Below are 18,930 nucleotides of genomic sequence, written 5' to 3' on the forward strand. Positions count from 1 at the left end.
ATGTAGGTACATATATGTAAGTATCTCTGTATTTAGATAGACAGATATGAAAAACTATATACCAATGCAACAATTAGAAGTGGAATGATGCCCAACCCAACCTACTCTACGATACTGACAATGATCCATGGTCAAATACTATACCGGAAACGGGAACCCTTCTTCACGAATTTCTGTACATATGGACAAACTTTGGGAGAAAGTGAAAGCAAACTTTCTCTCGTGTCCACTCCACATGCACACTCAAATCAAAACATCTCCATCGATTCACATACCCATTTTCCTTCGGTTTGTGTCGGTCCGCACACAAGATTTTCAAGGTCCACATTTTGTCAACGAGCCCTTACATATTAAACACGCACGTACTCCAACCTAGTGTCCATTTCGCCTCAGATACATAAACACGGCCTGAAATCGTGACCGATTTTTACTCCAGATAATACACATTTCTTTCTGAATGAGAACATAAAATGTTTGCGCCCATTCCATCCGTCTGGTTGCTGATAACGTGGTAAAATCAATTAAATAAGAAATCATAAGCGTTTCTTAGTCTGTTTTTCATTGTCGATTAAAGAAAATTAAGTAACACAAATATGTTTCCATTCAAATTAAAAATAATTCAGATTACCAAAGCTTTCGCTTTCGGAGGGAAGCATGTGATCGATTTGAGGGGGTGGGGGTCAAGGTATCCCTATGCTAATTACATCATATAGGTCATATCAGGGGGTGTAGGGGTCAAACTTCTCGGAAAATCGATCACATGCTTTATGTATGGCCCCATATACATGGTTAAACAAATATTTACATATATTTCTTCACAGCGCATTTTTGATCACATCTACTGCCACATTTTCCGTGGAGGACACAAAAATCATTGACAATCTTCTAGCCAACTATTCTGGAAAGGTTTTGCCTTATGATCGCAATGGTGCGTATGAATTATTGTATACATATTTGTAAAAGTTAGGTAATTTTCTCGGAAAGTTTGTAACAGATCAAAAATTTCTTACATAGGAACCCATCCAACCATCGTGACCGTTAACATATTGGTCACATCAATAACGGACATTGATCAAGTTAAAATGGTAAGGATACGAATTGGTCAAATTGAGACAAGACAGTGAGGCAGAGTGAGATTCACGCAGGCCTTGCTAACATTGTAAAATCCATAAGTTCTGCAAACTTGCAAACTTTTACAAAATTTTTGTAAGAAAATCAACTCACAAAGTTCAACAAAACTTACTCAGATCATGGACCTCTTTTTATTTTGTAAAAGTTAATAAAATTATTTTACGAAACTTACGAATTTTACAAAGTTACCCATGACTGCGTGAATTGCCTCAATGCTTGTTACAATTCGAATCGTAAATCTTGTGACAAACTTACTAGCAAATTTAAAAGTTTTAAATTACATAATAATGTAAAATCTTGAAAGATTTCAAATAACTTTCTCGACTACTTTTTAAACTTAATTTTTAGACTTTCACTGCACAACTAACATTTAGAATGGAATGGTATGACGCCCGTCTCAAGTATAACGAGAGCACGAAAGGTGACAAATGCATACACATTTTGATCAGATTAAGAATATGTGGCAACATCTCTTCCTACATATTTCAGATGTACCACGGTACCTCTCAATTCCTCCCCAGTTTGGTAAAAAATTATGGAAACCGGACTTGCACTTTGCCAATGAACAACAACACTGGAAACACGATGTTTTTGTGGCAAACGAATTTTATCGAGTTTATGCAAACGGAGAAATCTTATACAGCACAAGGTACATATGAATACATGATCTCAATATCTAATTTTCCCGAAAATTTTGAAAGTTTCTTGTATTACTTACAGAGCATCAATAAAATTCACTTGTCCCATGGATTTGCGACTATTTCCATTCGACAAGCAAACATGCCCTATTGAATTTTCAAGCTGTACGTAGCGTAATACACAATTCAAAACGCGTAAACTTTGTAAGAAACTTAATTCCCTTTATATTTAGTTGGACACACAAATGAATACCTGATTCTAAAATGGCATGAGCATGCCCCGCTACAAATTCCGAGTGATTTGACCATCGACTATAATTTCAATCTGGACGACTTTTCGACCAATTATTGCCACGAAGCGACCCACACAGGTATGCAAAAGTTCACGAACAATAATAGAAATTTTCTAGCAAAAACGCTTTTCGAAATCTAAAATTTCTGAACACCTTCTTTATATCTAAGTACATACATATGCTCAATTTCTGACATATTTATGTATGTAAAGTAGAGGTTGACCTGAGTACACCATACGTATGCACGCATTTATTTATTTACTACCTAATTAACACAGGATAGCTTTACGCAATTCATTATAATTAAGCAGAGTCTCACCCCTGCCGATATGCACTTATCCGCCAATTAACTAAATATTTTTTTTCTTCTCCAGGTGTTTACAGCTGTCTCCGTGCGGAATTCATATTCGGTCGTAAATCCTTCCGCTACCTGCGTGACTCTTACGCACCAATGGTTATCTCCATCCTGCTAATCTGGACGTCCACGTGGATAAGCTCATCCGACCTGGGAGGCATCCTAGCCCGAGCCCTGCTGCTCGGAGGAGCCACTTTCTACTGTAAATGGTCCACCTCGAAATATGCGTCCCTTGTCCCTTACATGACCACGTGGGACATGTGGGACACCTCCTGCACTGGATTCATTGTCGTCGCAATAGTAGAATTTGTGCTGGTGGTTGTACTCCATTCTGAATCTCCAGGAAAGAAGAACACGTGCCGGGGAAGGATTGATATCGCAATCAGATTACTTTATCCGATCGGATTCGTACTATTTGCCGTTACCTATTTCGCCATTTATGCAAAGTGGGAGAAACAGGAGGATGTCGAGGAGGACGATAATTATTTGGACGGTGACTAACAAGGATTTTCAAAGCTTAAATTATAACTGGTTTTGTTACGCTAAAAAAATTTTGACTTTAATTAAAGTAGGCAAACACATGTAGTTAATTGTAGTTACATACATAGATAATTATCTAATATACAGTCATGTATGTTGTAAACCATGTTGGTTTTATTTTTAATAAATATGTCAATCAGCTGAAAGAAGATCGTTATTTAAATTCACGATATAAATATTCCCAAAGTTATTGTTTCGTTATCTCATATTTATTTTTCGAAATTCAGCATTTTTTGCACAAATATGCACATAAATTCATACATATGTGCACAAATCGATGTTTCTCATTAAATACCATAATACTAAATCATGCAACTTACAAAAAAAATTATGCCACTCAAAGTATGAAATATCGATTATAGTTAAACACATACATAACTGTATATACAGACACGCAACTTTCCTGCGTCCGTGTATGTAAAACTTCAAGGTGACGCCAACAACACCAGGGCTTTAGTGTATGTACCGTAATTTTGTGGATGGACATACTTATTTACATATTACCCTCCACTGTCTCCGCTTCTGTCCTCATTTCAAACTGATATTGATCAAGTTGTACATACGTAGACAAATCTATGTAAAATTTATGTAAAACAACAACTTTCACTTGAAAAAATGAAGTTCACTTGTTACCTGGACATAAAATGCTGTTCTGTTCAACATATGAAATTCCTGGTCGTGGTAAGTACAAATAATTTGACACACTTACTTCATCTTAATTAACTGTAATTATTTTGTATGCATATTTAGATACTTGAGATACTTATAATTACCACGATTCAATTCTGCTGGGCTGGTCCACCCACAATTTTCTTTTTTACTTTCTCCATTCTCTCGCTCATTATCACGGTGATTCTGCTCCTCGTGGACGCGTTTCAGTGGAGACGATACGTTTCTGATGTGGACACTTTTGTGAGTAATACATACAAAATTTTATGACATATTTACATATATAAATACATCAAAATGATACATTTATTGTTACATCTGCTCCTGGGCGTTTCAGTGGAGACGATACTTCTCTGATGTTGTGAGCACTTAAACAATTATATTATGACACACATACAGTGGAATTATTTGTGCGTGTCACCTCATTTGCATATTTTTACACATTCGTGAAAGACATACATACGTAGAGTTTATTCACAATGAAACGCATCGTCGAAAATCGGCATAGTGAGATTTATGCAAATGAGATTACACGCACAACTAATTTATAATTATTTTCATATTTATGGCTTAATATACATTTACATATTGGAATAAAGGAACCTGGATTCTTTCTCTGTGGAGGGTTAGTTAATATCGTGTGTGGCATCTTGATGGGTACTCTGAAGGGCAGTCGGTGGGAGGAGGCACAAGATCCTAATGATCCACCTATGATTAAGAACTCGCTAACTGCATTTGTTGCGGTGACATACGCATTTTATTATTACCGCTGGCATGAAATTTAGCTTATCGAGACAAAAATTTCAGGGGATTGGAACACTGAATGGAATATTATGCCTGATCATTGCTGCTAGAACGCATCAGTGCTCAGGGACAGGATCACGTAATGACTGTGAAGACCTGACAAGCAACAACCGAATTGGAGATACGGGCGAAATTTCGTCGCCACGAGTGGATCCACCCCCACCGTACACTGATGCAGTTCAAATTCCACCCTATTCGCAATTCATGTGATGAAGGTTTCATTTTGAGATCTGCTACATTCAAGATATGAGTAATTTTGTAATTTAACGTTTTAATGTGATAACACGCTTAATATGGAAAATGTTTATAATTTGGTACTAATTTCACATCTAGAAAACCATAACACGATTTGGACTAAACTGTTCAAACCTAACAATTTTTGTAGAGGTTTTTAAAGTTTTCATTTCTGACCAACTACTACATAATTTTCCAAAAACATCGATTCACAAACTTTACGTCAACAATACAAATTGGTTTTTGCTATTATACATATGTAAATACGCGATACGAAAAAATACACATAAAACAAATATGCATTGAAGTGCTCATGTAGATATCTGTACTTATTGTTAGATACATACGTGTGAAAGTTTTGTAGTTAAGTACGCACGAAAGTTGTCTTGTCACGGAAGTTATGATTTAGCAAGGAGACTGATAGAATTCATAGAAAACAAACAACTTTATGTACCTATGCTTACGTGAAAAGTATATGTACATGCGTATATATCTACATACATACGACACAAAGCATATGTACATTGTACATATCTTATACATAAATCAATTCGTTGATCCAGGGAAATCGTTGACACTGTAACGCGAGAGATTTTGATTCGAAGTAAAGAATTATTGGACTTAATATCCAGTCTGAATTCATGCCATGAAGAAAATGTATTGTCCAAAACGTTAAATTTCTTAGGATGCCGCAATATGAAACAGTTTTATATTATTGTTAGATAAAATTTTTACTGACGATTTCATTTATCACAATGATTTGCATGTACATACATACATACTTTACTGCAAACAAATGAATTTAATAAATTTTATTCCGAATAAATTAGCTAATCATAGACAGATGTCTGAAACATTTATATATTCATGTTCAAAAATTTAAACAATGCGCGCCATAATTCGGCCACACATCTGGACAACAGTTGTCGCCACGTCAGAGACAGCAGACGTGATTGCAATCGTATTTCCGACGGGAATTGCGCCAGGGGTGACGGACCATCGGAGAGTGTATTGCATATCAGGCTGGACGGCCGAGTCGGGAATGTCCGCGTCGATAATGGTGACATCGGCGCCTTGGAATCGAGCGCTCACGTGAAGATGGAGCGCAGCTGAGGCAGCGGCAGGAATGACGTCCCCTTCACAATGGTATTCCACGCCCGGCGTCATTTCAGCAACTTCCCCCTCACAATCGCTAATCCTGATTTGAACGACTTGTCCGTCCCCACCTGCAAAAATTAGGGGAAATTTGCATAAAAATCTTGGTTAATTTACGTAATAGGTCAATCTTACCACAAGGTTCGTGGACAACGACGCCAGCCGAGGCGGCAACAATGCAGAGGGCTAGAATAGCGAAAACCTTCATTTTCGGTTTTGATTTTTATGGAGTTTTAATAAACTTGGAGGTTTATGTCAGAAAGAAGCAGACTGAATTTTGTACGCATCTGTCCTCACTTTTTATACCCGTTCGAAATGCATCTACTCTAATTGTCCCCCTATTTACTAATGTGGGTAACCCGATTAAATCCTACCTTATCGAAAATATTTGATAATCCGGCCGGGCACTGTTATTATCAATATCTTTATGCAATTCAAGTATCCAAGTAGGAGTGGAATTTGAGCAAGCTACATAATCCAGCAATCCAACGGATGAAGTAATTTTTACAAACCATGGGGGATTATTTTCCATTTGAAAATGTTCTGATTGTGGGCTGGACCTCATGCACCAGGCAGGACTAAATTTAGAATAACATTGATTATGTGCATATGTATGCATTTAGTTATGCAAGTAAGTGAATAGATGATGCATTGGTATTTATGAGCGGGGTCATTATTGCTGCCCCTGTAATGCATTTTGATACAGATTTGTATGTACATTAGATATGCAATACGGTTCCGGACCCATTGATGATTGATTGGCCATGTAACTGAAGATGAGTATTTTTACCTTGGACTTTAACACGCTCGTTGTAAATTGTAATTTGAGGGTGTTACTGGTAATGTACATTTTATGAGGATTAAGGAACAAGGATCAGCTTAGCAATTAAGTAAATTTTTGATGAGTCGAAATAATCAAGTGCTAATTTGAGAACAATAATTTCTTATTATTCCCGTACCTTAGAAGAGACGTATTTATATGTAATTATATACATCTAGTTTAAAAATAGCGTCATGTTCTTCCAAAAAGTGGGGAATTTAATCTCAAAAATGATTGATTATAACAGAAAAGAAGTTTGTATACATACATAAGCGTATGATAGACTTTTAAGCAAAGGACGTACACAATAGACGTATGTGCTTATATATTATGTATGTAAATACTTTCAAATGGTTTTATTGCTAAGGGATCGTATGTGCATTTAATTCGTGTGTAATACATACATATATACGTATATTAAATTACATAAGACAGAAATACGAATGTATATTTATAGAATTTCATCATGAATTATACAATCAATCTATTGCTCATGCTTACGTATTTGTATTAATAACACCTCCAAAGTCCAGATTGTTGAATACTTTTCTACGAATCTATTTAGTTACAATGCAGAATAATCTAGTTACGACTAAATGCATACATATGTAAGTGAATTCAGTCATTTTATTTTACTTATCACGATTTGAATAGAGCCAGGTTATCATGATTTTTGGATCATTTAGTAATTAAGTAGGTGCTCAATTTTTACAATATTTTTTTTCCATAAAATCGAAACATATGTTTCATTATTCAATAAACGACGTTCTGACTTTTGATAGACTTGAAATATAAGTTTTTTAGTTTCTTGCTTACTACAGAGAGTTACATTTTTAATGAAGTACTTATAGCATAGGTGTGGTTTGTGGATAAAATTGTTTAACCAAGATGTTCTACACTTGCAAAAATAAGCTTTGTAATGCTACGCACTAATGATGAGAAGTACTGCAAAAATTCCTACGAGGATAGAATCTGAAGATTTCAAAAATACATGTTTTATTTATTTAAATATAGGCTAACTATTAACTGCCCATTAACTTCAAAAGCGGTTATGATGCTCCTAAAATATTTTTTTACATATACCTACCTAGTATGTATCTCCTGACCCTATTCAGAAACTCACATTACATCGACAATGACCAATTTAGAAGCGACAATTGTCGTCATAAATAAATTAAAGATAGTAAAAAATCTCCATATGTAAATTGAAGTATTGATACATCTGTACATATGTAAATACATATACAAAATGTGTATATTACACATAACTGGACGAGACGAGTCGGTGAACCTTTAGGAAAAACTCTGCACAAGTTTCGTATAGTAAAGTATGTATCTGTATGCTGATCTTATCGTTACACATTCTTCATAATTTATATGTTGAAATAAATAGGTGAATGTTTAACTGATCATAATTTAACACTACCCCGACCAGGGTCCTTTGACTGTTTCCTTGGAGGATTTCTAGACAGGGTCATGTCAGTTAAAAAATTCTCCAAAATTTTTTTACAGATTTTAAAGTTTGGGAATATGCATTATTTTTGCTGGGGGAGCTTGGTTGTCAAGAAAAATAAAATATTTTATAAAACGTCATACATGAATGCGAAAAATTTTTAGGTACCGTGTTTGATACCGATTCTAGTTCAATTATTTTATAACTATTTTAATTTGCAATTAAATTAAATCGTTGTCATTTTACGACGGTTTATAAAATATTTTATTTTTCTTGACAACCAAACTCTCCCAGCAAAAATAGCGCATATTCCCAAACTTTAAAATCTGTAAAAAAAATTGGAGAATTTTTGAACTGGCATGACCCTGTCTAGAAATCCTCCAAGGAAACAGTCAAAGGACCCTGACCCCGACGATAATAAGTGTTTTTTTTACGGAAATGTATTCATAATTCTTAATTCATAATCCTCTTGTATTCATAATAAAGTATTTCGTTGTCCATTTATAATTACTCGATTTTGCCAGAAGTGGTAATACACGGTCCCTTTAAATCCCTTAAGATCCATTTAAACTTTAAAATAAAAAAAAACTTCACAAATATTATCGATTGTTAGCCAGCCACAAATGATTTGGAGGCTTTTGTTGGCTGTCAAAACAAGATGTTTTCGCTGTTATGATGAGAGGAAGTGTCAGGGAAAAAAGTATTAATTATGGTCGTAAAAAATATTAAGATATGATTAGTTAAATATGACCCAGATAAAAATAATTAATGTCCACTTTGACAGATTGTCTACAATTGTATGTATGTTTATAGTTTTCTAGCGAGACCTCAGTTCTCTCATGTTTCAATAATCTTTAAATATGGAACTTAGCGTAAATTAACTCGAAATTTTGGGAACATATCGAGTTTAAACAATCGAGAACAATTGATGTGAATTCATAATTCTAAGCATTTCAACATCATTGCTTCACCTCATACAAAAAATGGAACGTTGTCCTGGTCGTGTTTATTATTTTAACATACTAAAAGATATATACAACAATGTCTAAACAAATCTGAAATCAGAATGGGCATCGCAATGTGAACGTGTCAATCCATAAACTTCCCACGAAGAATGCCTACTTTCTGCTCAATATTTGTTCACACATTTGTGAACTTTTTATTGTGCGTATCATTTACGTATTACAGGATATTTCCACATTAGCCGAATTATGTATTGCTGCACAGGAATTCTTATTCGAACCAGGAAGTACATTACTCCAGTTTTCATAAATACGTATTTGCTTGCACACATTTATGTATCTCTATACATCAAGAAATTATGTTCGTTCTGACCCCGATCGATGCATGCAGGTGCTTACATATTTAATACAGAGTTCAAAAATTACCTCATATCATACAAAATTATATCTTCACAAAGATCAGTTTTTCCTTTGCAATGCAATTACAGTATTTCAAATTTTCAAATAGCTTTCAAATTTTAAATGAATAATTTTAAAGCTTTGATAACCTTGGGTTTAATATATTTATCTTTATTCAATTTCTACTGGATTGTCTCCAATCAAACAGAACTTCGAAACAATGTACAAATCGTACAGGAAGGAAAACTCATCACGGACTTGCAGGAATTTCACTGGGAAGAATTACTCAATAATCAAAATGGTAAAAAATTTATCTGAAATTTTCTAAAATTTTCAAAAAATGTGATCTTTCATTTTTTTCCGCAGGTAGTAATTTAGAACTCGCACTTTCTCAACTTATCCACATCTTGCTGCCCCATTTAATTCAAGAACCACTGCAACCCATCAACACGTCATGTTTCCCGCCATCACCAACAAATCAAACCTGCCCGCCAAGATTCCTAGTAGGTTCGAGCGTCCCGAAAATCGGCGTCCTTATTCAACTAGGCTTTGACGTAGACTCTTTAGAAATCCATCTCAACGAGTTGTACGACATTGTCGACAAGTTTTTCATACTGGAATCCACACGAACACATTTCCACACAATTCGAAAACCATTGATCTGGGAGAGGATACGATTGCAACCCCGCTTCGAGAAATTTAGCGACAAAATCATCCCATTTACGTTGGATGACGCGGAATCTGCTCATTTGTCGAGTAAGGAGGAATTTGCTCTGGAAACATTGCAAGAGACGTTACGATGGGAGAAGTTCTTGCGATGGAATAATTCGACACGTTTCTTTAATGAGGACGATTTCCTGGGTATGTAGATATGTTCGAAATGAAAGTGTATATTAAACTTGGCTAAAAAAACAGAGAAAATCATTGCAAAATCCGTAAGGTTTGTAAACTTTTGCAAAATAAAAAGACGCATTTTATCTGAGTAAGCTTACAAAAATTTGTAAGCTAATTTTCCTTCGAAATATTTACACAATTTTTTAAAAGTTTACAAAATTCACGGGTTTTATAATGCTACCAAAGTATGCGTGAATTACCTCATTACATTATCTTTGCAGGATTCGGCGATGTCGACGAAGTTCCATCTCGTACCGCAATTCAACTCTTGAAACACTGTAATCCAACCCTTGATCCTGTCGATATCGGAATTTGGTTCCCCTTCGGGAACATTGAGAATTCATATCTCAGCGACTTTCCCGTTCGCGGATATCCCTACACTCTCGGGGATCCGACCTATTGGAGGTTAAAAACCGCTCTTGATTTCTACAAAAGTGGAAAAATTCCTACCCGAATGAGAGGCCTGTCTCCGAGCATCCTTCTCGGAGGGATGCATCTGACGCATTATGGTTATCTCCCGTATCAAATTGTGAGACGTTTTACGGTCAGCGAGAACCGTTGGGACTACGTGGGAAACATCACGGCAAAAATTTTAGAGTTTTTACGTCCCTCGGGAGGAGGCGATCCTGACCTTATCGGACTTGAGAAGGCCTTCGCAGCACCACCGGCAGAATTAGGGAGCAGATTAAGAAATCTGACCGAATTACTTATCTCCAATGAACCCGGGATGAGACAGATAGCTGTATTGCCGTGGTTTTATAATTGTAATAGGGATCGATATCCGAGCTGGGAGGGGCGACATGATACAAGATTAGATATTTAGGATTACATAAATTTACATACTGATTAATTTTAATTTGATACTTGATGCGAGAGAATGAAAGTAAAAAGTCGTATGGTATACATAATATGTATACCATACGACTTTGCATATTTTGCAAACTTGTACATATTTGCACACATTTTGGGTATACAAATTTGCACTATTTGCTGTAAAATCGAAGCGAAATTATTTTTTCCTCAGTTCTGGAATATAAATGAAGTACTTCATTTCTTATGTGTAAATGAAAAAATCTGACATTCTTTAATGTCGATGAACTTAACAGAGCTCCTTAAACTTTTGGCTATGCTCCAGATTAAGGGTTTGACAGACAGGTTGACACTTGTTCATGTCATAACGAAACGAGTTAAAAAATAATCGTTTTTAACTGTCTTCGAATAGATAATAATAACAAAATATAATGACAAATTGTTTAAAGTTAACAAATTACATTCGACTAAAGCATGTTAAAAGATATTTATTTATTTATACTTTTCTATGTATGGTACATATGTATTTTATGGAACTCTTTTTATTATGCGGATGTTAAAATCACATTATTTTTTTCAATTTCTCATAATTTTTCAAACATATTTTTTCATACATACACATATGTATGCATTTATCAAATAAGTACGTAGATAAACAGAGAACTGGGAAATATAAGTACGTATTTATTTATATCGGATCAACAGATTTCGTTCAAATTTATGTACATATGCTGCCTGCCAAATTATTCACCTCCCGTGGAAAAACAAATAAATAAAATCTTCTATTTTGTTTACCGAGTAAGCAGTGTGACAAAGACGAAACAAACATGGCACGATACGCAGATATGTAAATGAGACATGGCACAAGCCAATCCGCCTTAACTATGTATCAGAGATCTGCACCGTCTAAAAATAAGTCTGTTGTGTCCCATTTTCACAAATGAAACTTAATTCTCCTTAATCAACTTGGAGCCAAGAGAACGAGATCGCAGATAGGATAACTCAATTGTACGACGCAGTCAATATAAGATTTGCACAGAGATTTGCGCATAAAGTTGGTCTGGAAATACGAACCTGTGTCATTGTAATAAAAAACTAAAAAAATTGACCAAAATTTCTGAACACAATTTTCAATTTCAACTTTCAATCTGAAAGTTGAAATTTTTACGATAAAATCATCACTGTAACACAATAATTTTGCAATGTTTTTAGCCAACTTTGCATCCATTTTACTATTAGCAAGGTATATTTAATTCATATCTAATTTTTTCGTATTTACGTATGTTCATTTAATCCTTAATACACATCAAGTGACAAATTTTCTAATTAATTCTAATTATGTAATTAATTTCAGTGCTTTGTTAACGTCCACCACAGCGGTGTCATTTTCTTCCCAGGAAAACAAAGACATAGTTGAAAAACTCCTGGAAGATTATAATGGAAATATTCGTCCCGATGGCGAAAATGGTTCGGATTTGTTGTTCAAAATAAAATTTCATCAATGTATTCACATTATTATATATTTTTTATAAATAATAGGAACCTCGTCCCCAACAATTGTCGTTATTAATATGTATGTCAGATCAATTTCGGAATTCGATGATGTCAAAATGGTACGAAAAATACAAAATTTCAGAATTTCAAATTTTTTATAAATATATCTGTAAAATTCATTACTTGAAGTTCATCGAATTACATGAAATTATTTTTCTGTTTAGTCTTACAAGACCCAATTAACGTTTCGCACGCAATGGCTCGACCCTCGACTCAAATTTGATTCAACAGGTGCACAAATTATTTATTTATTTGTATACCACAATTCAGTGACTCTTTAAATATTTTAGATGAGAGACGTTACGTAACTTTGATCCCGACCACGACGGGCAACAAATTGTGGAGACCTGATCTGTTTTTTTCTAATGAACTGCAGTTTACATCTCATGATGGATTGCTGCCAAATGAATATTACAGGGTTTTCCCGAACGGGGAAGTTTTGCACAGCACGAGGTTTACTTAAATACTTGTTACATAAAAATATTGAGGGTATTCATCATTTCTTCGTATCCTTCGTACACTTCATATCGTGAAATAAGTTATGAGAATTGCAAACGCCGTACGATTTTGTTATGAAAAATCACGTAACAAAGCTCACGATTTTTACGAAGCTTGACCCCCCTGTTGTTCCTTCGTGAACCATTTTGCGATACTAAGAATACGAAGACAATCATGAATACCCTCATTATAAATAAAAACTATGTATTTAGTTACCAGTCGGGTTGAAATATGTGCAATACGCAATAATAATTAATTCCAGAATATCAGTGAAGTGGTCATGTCCCATGACTTTGAGGTTGTACCCTTTCGACCAACAAACGTGCAGCATGAGAATGGCAAGTTGTAAGTTATCATGCTATTCTTAACAAACCATGCGTTCCAATCTAGTCGAATTTTAGTTGAAACGCATAAATAAACACATGAATTTTCACGATTTATCAATTTGTGTCTCAATGTCAGATGGCTACACCACGGATGACATAATATTCAAGTGGAAAGCTAGGGATCCAATCCAGGTTACCAGTGAATTACACCTGCGTGGTTTCTCCCTGGAAAAATTTACCACGGACTACTGCGACTCGACGACAAATACGGGTAATTTCGCAAAATTGAAAATTTTAAAATTTTTAGTTTTATTAAAACGAAATATTTAGTCACGTGCATAATTTACTACTTTCTCATTAAACACTCGTTAGTAAATGGTATGGTTGAGGCATTAAAATTAGAGACATTTTTACATAAGAAATGCATTTACAAATTCTTTAGTTTTAAATCCTTGACCATAATTTCGTTCAGTTTATCGTTTCATATATTATCATTATCGTATTGTCCATATATCTGTATCGTAAATTTGTTTACGAAGACAAAACAAGAGGTCAAGTTTCGTAAAAATCGTAAGCTTAGTAACGTGATTTGTGATGACAAAATCTTACGAAGATTCGAATACGAGATACGAATCCTACGAAACCTCGGAACCGTCGTAACTTATTTGACGATACGAAGGATACGGATGGATCATGAATTCCCTAAATATTATCTCATGTCCAATGATCTTTTCCAACTTTTTTCTCAGGAACATACAGCTGCCTCCGAGTCGACTTTCTCTTCCAGCGAGATTTCTCCTCTTGGTGTCATCACCTTTTCCTTCCAATGATCATGTCACTCTTGTTAATTTGGGTGTCCACCTGGATAACGCCGTCCTACACGGGGGCCACCCTCGTCCGAGCGCTGCTCCTCGGCGGAAGCAGTCTCTACTGTAAAGTGACCCTCTGGTCGTTCCGTCCAATGCCGCAAATTTCATACACGACCGCGTTGGACGTGTGGGACATGTGTTGCACGACCTTCATTCTGCTCGCCATCGTGGAATTTGTGGTTGTCCTCGTGCTCCGGAGTGGGGGGAAGGGTGACGACGATTTTTCTGGGTCACCCGGCAGTCGGAGGATTGACATTGTGATGAGAATTATTTACCCGATCGCGATTGTGGCGTGTGTCTGCATTTACTTTGCCACTGTTCCCCCCAAGACGGAGGATGACGCGGAGGTGGAGATGGAGGAGGAGGTGCCCGAGATGGTCGAACAGAACACGGTGAATACGATGAAATTCCAGTTTTAAGTTTTCTCGGGAGTTGTGTAATATTTATTTCGATATTAAATCTCATATTAAAGATTTGTAAGTATTTGTAGTTCAGAAATTTAGTTTAGAATAAATAAATGCAAAGTTTGCTTAATTTAACCAAAAATGCGATGCACTTAAAATATTTACGTACATGTGCATTGTATGAAAATGTTTGCATAAACCAGTAGCAATTTAAAATATGCTGCGCTGTCATCAATTATAAATTTTATTTTACATACTGAAAACATTCACTAATTGGGTTTCGGCAATTTTAATCTGATTAAGTGTAAGTACACGACTTGATTATTTTTTCAAAAATTAATATCTTTTTCTTAAATTTATTTAAAATTTAAATACTGTATTTAATTAAAACGTAGCAGCCGCATTACACCGTTTTCGCCTGCAGGGTCGTGGCATCCCCACAAATACAGAACGTCCTCGTATTCCCCACTTCCCCATTATTGACCGACAACTCGTTCACCGTGTCGTCCCCATAACCGTGGGAACATTGACAATCCGCGTCGCAAAGTTCGCCAAAAAGTGGCTGAACCACAAAATTTAGGGCACCAAGGACCGGAATTTCGCCAAAGTTTCCGATCACATTTGGTATTCCTGGACACGGTATGTTCAACAAGTTCTCTCGGGCTAAAATTTAAAATAGTCAGATTTGCATAATTACGCAAAAATTTGCACATTTTTTACCTTCATCTCTCCCATAATCGCAAATGCAAAACGCCTCCTTCCTTCCGACCGGGACGCCGCATCGGCCCCCTCTCACGTTAGCCCCATGGGTACACCTGCAGTCAAAGTCGCATATTCCGTTAGCCGTAAATCCGAGAAATTCTTCCAACGATTCGAACGGAGTGCGACAAAGTATCGCGAATTGTGGCGAATTTACGGGTGGAACTTCCAACACGGCCTCCGCGACAGCAAAAACTATGCGGATGAGAAAGCGAAACTTGTCAAAAATCTTAATTGGATTTAGAAAGCTTTTTAAAATTTTTACCAATCTTATTTACCAAAAAATAGTAAAGCTAGCGGAATTTGTCGAGACATTATTATTTCATAAGATGAGGACTGACAAGAACTTTGATTTTCTGTTTTAACACAATTTTATATGGACTCAATATTACAGACGCGTGATAAACGTGTCAACATTTTGTGCTCCGTAAGTAAAAATTAATCCTCTAACATATTTAGTCTGTACATAAGGTTGGTTCAATGTGTGCCAAAATTTGGCCTGATCAGCATTCTGTGTCACTAATCAAATTTTACGGTTAACAGTGTTATTATTTCTGCTATGATTAATTATGAAAATAATCTAATATGCATGTTTTAAAATAAATATGATGTATGAATCTTATGAATTCTTTTAGGAATTTTACTTAACTCAATTAATGAATTTACTTGCTTTATTTAATACGCGTCAAGTATGTAAACATTTAAGCATATTTTTAACCTACAAAACAATTCAACATAACAATCGAGTATGTATGCTTATGCTTCATAAATAATTTCATGAGTAATGATAACGTAACATTTTACTTTATTTTACCAACTCCAACAAAAAAATCATATCCCTTTACTCCCTAGTTGTTACAATTTTTAAAATGTCAGCATTTAATAGTTTACAAAGTTATCGTTTAAGATTAAAAATTAAACATTTCTTATTCACATTAATTCCCACAGATTTGGAATAATTTAAAAAATAGGAAATTGATACAAATCAAGTAAATATTTAATAGCAGCTAATTAAATACCACAACTGTCAACTGTGACCTTATTCACTGATTTTACGTACTCCTTAGTTATTACAATTTTGAAAAAGTCATCACTTAATATTTTCATAAGTAAACGTTCAACATTAAAAATTTAGAATTACACATTCTTCATACGTATTAAATTAGTTCACGCAGATGTGTAGTACTTTATGTAAAAAATAGGAAATTTATAAAAATCAAGGAAATAAATGCGAGCCTATTTATCAGCATAGAATGAAATGCCACACCTTCTTTACTGATTATAATACTCCCTCCACCTCGGCCTTTCATAAACCGTGGCATGATCCCAGGACGGATATTTCAGTCGCATCACGGTTGGCGAAATTTCGTGAACATAATTTGGTGGAGTATGCGCCAGGCTCGAAGTTGATGACCACATCGTCTCCCGTGACTCCAAATACTGTCCAGACGATGAGAGTGACCACGACGTGACAAATCTTGACCTCGCCGGTACTTCTGGCCGTTTCATGAAAAGTTTCACCAACCAGCACCGACTTTGTTCCTCCACCACCTTCTTTTTTTCTCGCAACTTGTTATTCAGCATCCTCCTCTGGGGGAGAAGATATTGCGACGTGCCATCCGCATAAGACACGCGACACTCCAGACATGCCACCAAATCCTCCGCGCCGACGTGCCAGGCGCACACGGCGTGACGATTTGGACACCGCAGAATCCTTTCAGTGCACAATTCGTGGCAAAAGCTGCACTCGTATAGCTCGGATATTCGGTAAGTGGGGGGAGAGTTGTCGATTTTCTTGGGAGATGGTACCTTTGCGGGGTTGTTCTTGGATGACAAGTTCCCCATTTTTGTTGGAACTAAAAGAAACATAGTAAGAATTGGAATTAGAAATATTGAACTTAAAAATATAAATTCGATTTATCGAGGCAATTCACGCAGGGCTTGGTACATAACTTTGGAAAATTTGTAAAATCGGTAAACTTACAAACCTCTACAAATATTTTTATAAAAATTACCCTCCAAATTTGTGAAAACTTACTCTGATCAAGGGTATCTTTTTATTTCTGCAAAAGTTTGTAGAACTATTTTACAAAATTCACCGGTTTTTACAAATTTACCAATGACTGCGTGAATTATATGATTGATTTGTAATTTGTTTGCAAAACTAGTTTCTCAAAGAATTACGGATTTTCTACTTACTTGAGTAAATGATAAGATGTGTAAGTACGACGACGAAATGAGACACGTCTGGACCTTCCTAATGTTCCGGATGAACTGAAAATATTATATCTCGTGCTCAATAACGACAATGTAGTGCAATAGGGATAAAAATACCCGTGATGCGAAAAGGGTACCCTATTGCTCACTCGATTTCGTGGAATGCTTCCAGGATTGGCATGCTTTATTTGTGTACATTAGACAAAAGGCACCTTTTTACATGTATGTATGTATTTATGCATGCAGAGTTCTTCTTAAAGGATGCATTGGATTTTTGGGAAGTTTTGACTCCACAGTTTTCCAGGCCCTTCAACATCCTGGGTCGTTTTTGTAAATGAGGCCAGAATAAAATAAATTTCCAGGAACATTCTATCCTTGAAATATCATATCAAACTTAAACGTCATATATTCCTTAAAGCGGTTAGTTACATATGTAGATGCGTAGCTTTGCTAATAATGTAAATAAAATGATTGAGTGAGGATTTTCTCAAAGATGATAAAATTAGTACGCAAATTTTAAGAACGTTTAGAAGAGAAAGTATTGACTAAAGATTAAAATTCCAAATAGGTTTAGCGTAAGATATACTTAATTATGTAAAACACATACGATTTAGTTTTAAGGATGAGTCATCATTGCTGAGTTCGTACATTACATATTTACATAGATAAATGCATACATATGTACATACGTCAATTTATTTAAATACAGATATGTACTCAAGGGTTGTAAAGGGTAAAAAAAGTCCCGGATATGAATTTACTACTGGTTATTTGTGTAAAAATGTATGATTTCTATTAAAATTAGCATAGGTATGTACATATGTATGTACAATGTATATATTTAAGCACGACCAACTGAAGTACTTAACAATACAATTTTTATCGCCTTCATGATTCAAATATATATGTATTTACATATCCAACGGGTACGTATTTATACAACGTTATTTTCTGAAAACGTTTCTCGAAATTTTAACCTATAAGATGCATGCATCTAAATATCTGCATATCAATTACCGTATGCCTATAGTAAATGCATGAATTTCAGCAAATTAGCAAAACTTGATAATACCAAGCGGTATTCATATATGTATTACTCTACCAAAGTAGTAGTGATGAATAATACTGTGTAGCAACATCTTGGTT

At 35.3% G+C, this 18,930-nt stretch overlaps 6 protein-coding genes across 7 annotated transcripts; 4 read left to right on the forward strand and 2 right to left on the reverse strand.

The window, feature by feature from the left end:
- Nucleotides 1-102: 102 nt before the first annotated feature.
- On the forward strand, nucleotides 103-3,037 carry LOC110857871 (glutamate-gated chloride channel). 2 transcript variants are annotated; one of them, XM_035858280.1, is made up of 8 exons: nucleotides 103-508; nucleotides 822-928; nucleotides 1,015-1,085; nucleotides 1,480-1,552; nucleotides 1,621-1,780; nucleotides 1,852-1,934; nucleotides 2,003-2,140; nucleotides 2,437-3,037. In XM_035858280.1, exons 1-8 carry the CDS (start codon nucleotides 471-473, stop codon nucleotides 2,916-2,918), a joined length of 1,152 nt encoding a protein of 383 aa, XP_035714173.1. In that variant the 5' UTR covers nucleotides 103-470; the 3' UTR covers nucleotides 2,919-3,037. The 2 variants fall into 2 exon arrangements, with proteins under 2 accessions (XP_035714173.1, XP_021962177.1); XM_022106485.2 differs by having other exon boundaries at nucleotides 105-511.
- Nucleotides 3,038-3,533: 496 nt separating this feature from the next.
- Nucleotides 3,534-4,971, forward strand: LOC118438203. Its single transcript, XM_035858077.1, has 5 exons — nucleotides 3,534-3,638; nucleotides 3,708-3,869; nucleotides 3,964-3,987; nucleotides 4,226-4,369; nucleotides 4,434-4,971. The coding sequence occupies exons 1-5, from the start codon at nucleotides 3,573-3,575 to the stop codon at nucleotides 4,638-4,640; spliced, it is 603 nt and encodes a 200-aa protein (XP_035713970.1). The 5' UTR covers nucleotides 3,534-3,572; the 3' UTR covers nucleotides 4,641-4,971.
- Nucleotides 4,972-5,461: 490 nt separating this feature from the next.
- Nucleotides 5,462-6,080, reverse strand: LOC110857926. The gene is made up of 2 exons (XM_022106536.2): nucleotides 5,955-6,080; nucleotides 5,462-5,890 (listed from the first exon to the last, which is right to left on the reverse strand). Exons 1-2 carry the CDS (start codon nucleotides 6,025-6,027, stop codon nucleotides 5,544-5,546), a joined length of 420 nt encoding a protein of 139 aa, XP_021962228.1. The 5' UTR covers nucleotides 6,028-6,080; the 3' UTR covers nucleotides 5,462-5,543.
- A 3,231-nt stretch (nucleotides 6,081-9,311) lies between these two features.
- LOC110857482 lies at nucleotides 9,312-11,856 on the forward strand. Its single transcript, XM_022106070.2, has 3 exons — nucleotides 9,312-9,754; nucleotides 9,820-10,314; nucleotides 10,569-11,856. Exons 1-3 carry the CDS (start codon nucleotides 9,577-9,579, stop codon nucleotides 11,168-11,170), a joined length of 1,275 nt encoding a protein of 424 aa, XP_021961762.1. The 5' UTR covers nucleotides 9,312-9,576; the 3' UTR covers nucleotides 11,171-11,856.
- A 260-nt stretch (nucleotides 11,857-12,116) lies between these two features.
- Nucleotides 12,117-14,950, forward strand: LOC110857629 (glutamate-gated chloride channel). The gene is made up of 8 exons (XM_022106228.2): nucleotides 12,117-12,400; nucleotides 12,512-12,624; nucleotides 12,697-12,770; nucleotides 12,876-12,942; nucleotides 13,002-13,164; nucleotides 13,472-13,554; nucleotides 13,672-13,806; nucleotides 14,285-14,950. The coding sequence occupies exons 1-8, from the start codon at nucleotides 12,360-12,362 to the stop codon at nucleotides 14,821-14,823; spliced, it is 1,215 nt and encodes a 404-aa protein (XP_021961920.1). The 5' UTR covers nucleotides 12,117-12,359; the 3' UTR covers nucleotides 14,824-14,950.
- A 74-nt stretch (nucleotides 14,951-15,024) lies between these two features.
- Nucleotides 15,025-15,944, reverse strand: LOC110857512. The gene is made up of 3 exons (XM_022106097.2): nucleotides 15,846-15,944; nucleotides 15,529-15,762; nucleotides 15,025-15,471 (listed from the first exon to the last, which is right to left on the reverse strand). The coding sequence occupies exons 1-3, from the start codon at nucleotides 15,880-15,882 to the stop codon at nucleotides 15,212-15,214; spliced, it is 531 nt and encodes a 176-aa protein (XP_021961789.1). The 5' UTR covers nucleotides 15,883-15,944; the 3' UTR covers nucleotides 15,025-15,211.
- Nucleotides 15,945-18,930: the final 2,986 nt, after the last annotated feature.

Source organism: Folsomia candida, unplaced genomic scaffold, assembly GCF_002217175.1.
Source record: "Folsomia candida strain VU population unplaced genomic scaffold, ASM221717v1 Fcan01_Sc019, whole genome shotgun sequence".
Lineage (NCBI taxonomy): Eukaryota > Metazoa > Arthropoda > Collembola > Entomobryomorpha > Isotomidae > Folsomia > Folsomia candida.

Coding starts and splice junctions, on each gene's coding strand:
- LOC110857871 (XM_022106485.2), top strand. CDS start 471: ATGTTTGCGCCCATTCCATCCGTCTGGTTGCTGATAACGTG. Junction 512..821: donor GTCTGGTTGCTGATAACGTG/GTAAAATCAATT, acceptor ATTTCTTCACAG/CGCATTTTTGATCACATCTA. Junction 929..1,014: donor TTTGCCTTATGATCGCAATG/GTGCGTATGAAT, acceptor TTTCTTACATAG/GAACCCATCCAACCATCGTG.
- LOC118438203 (XM_035858077.1), top strand. CDS start 3,573: ATGAAGTTCACTTGTTACCTGGACATAAAATGCTGTTCTGTTCAACAT. Junction 3,988..4,225: donor GACGATACTTCTCTGATGTT/GTGAGCACTTAA, acceptor ATTGGAATAAAG/GAACCTGGATTCTTTCTCTG. Junction 4,370..4,433: donor CGCTAACTGCATTTGTTGCG/GTGACATACGCA, acceptor CAAAAATTTCAG/GGGATTGGAACACTGAATGG.
- LOC110857926 (XM_022106536.2), bottom strand. CDS start 6,027: ATGAAGGTTTTCGCTATTCTAGCCCTCTGCATTGTTGCCGCCTCGGCT. Junction 5,891..5,954: donor CGTTGTCCACGAACCTTGTG/GTAAGATTGACC, acceptor TAATTTTTGCAG/GTGGGGACGGACAAGTCGTT.
- LOC110857482 (XM_022106070.2), top strand. CDS start 9,577: ATGAATAATTTTAAAGCTTTGATAACCTTGGGTTTAATATATTTATCT. Junction 9,755..9,819: donor ATTACTCAATAATCAAAATG/GTAAAAAATTTA, acceptor TTTTTTCCGCAG/GTAGTAATTTAGAACTCGCA. Junction 10,315..10,568: donor TAATGAGGACGATTTCCTGG/GTATGTAGATAT, acceptor TTATCTTTGCAG/GATTCGGCGATGTCGACGAA.
- LOC110857629 (XM_022106228.2), top strand. CDS start 12,360: ATGTTTTTAGCCAACTTTGCATCCATTTTACTATTAGCAAG. Junction 12,625..12,696: donor TCGTCCCGATGGCGAAAATG/GTTCGGATTTGT, acceptor TATAAATAATAG/GAACCTCGTCCCCAACAATT. Junction 13,555..13,671: donor CAGCATGAGAATGGCAAGTT/GTAAGTTATCAT, acceptor TCTCAATGTCAG/ATGGCTACACCACGGATGAC.
- LOC110857512 (XM_022106097.2), bottom strand. CDS start 15,882: ATGTCTCGACAAATTCCGCTAGCTTTACTATTTTTTG. Junction 15,763..15,845: donor GCTAGCTTTACTATTTTTTG/GTAAATAAGATT, acceptor TCATCCGCATAG/TTTTTGCTGTCGCGGAGGCC. Junction 15,472..15,528: donor CGATTATGGGAGAGATGAAG/GTAAAAAATGTG, acceptor TTTAAATTTTAG/CCCGAGAGAACTTGTTGAAC.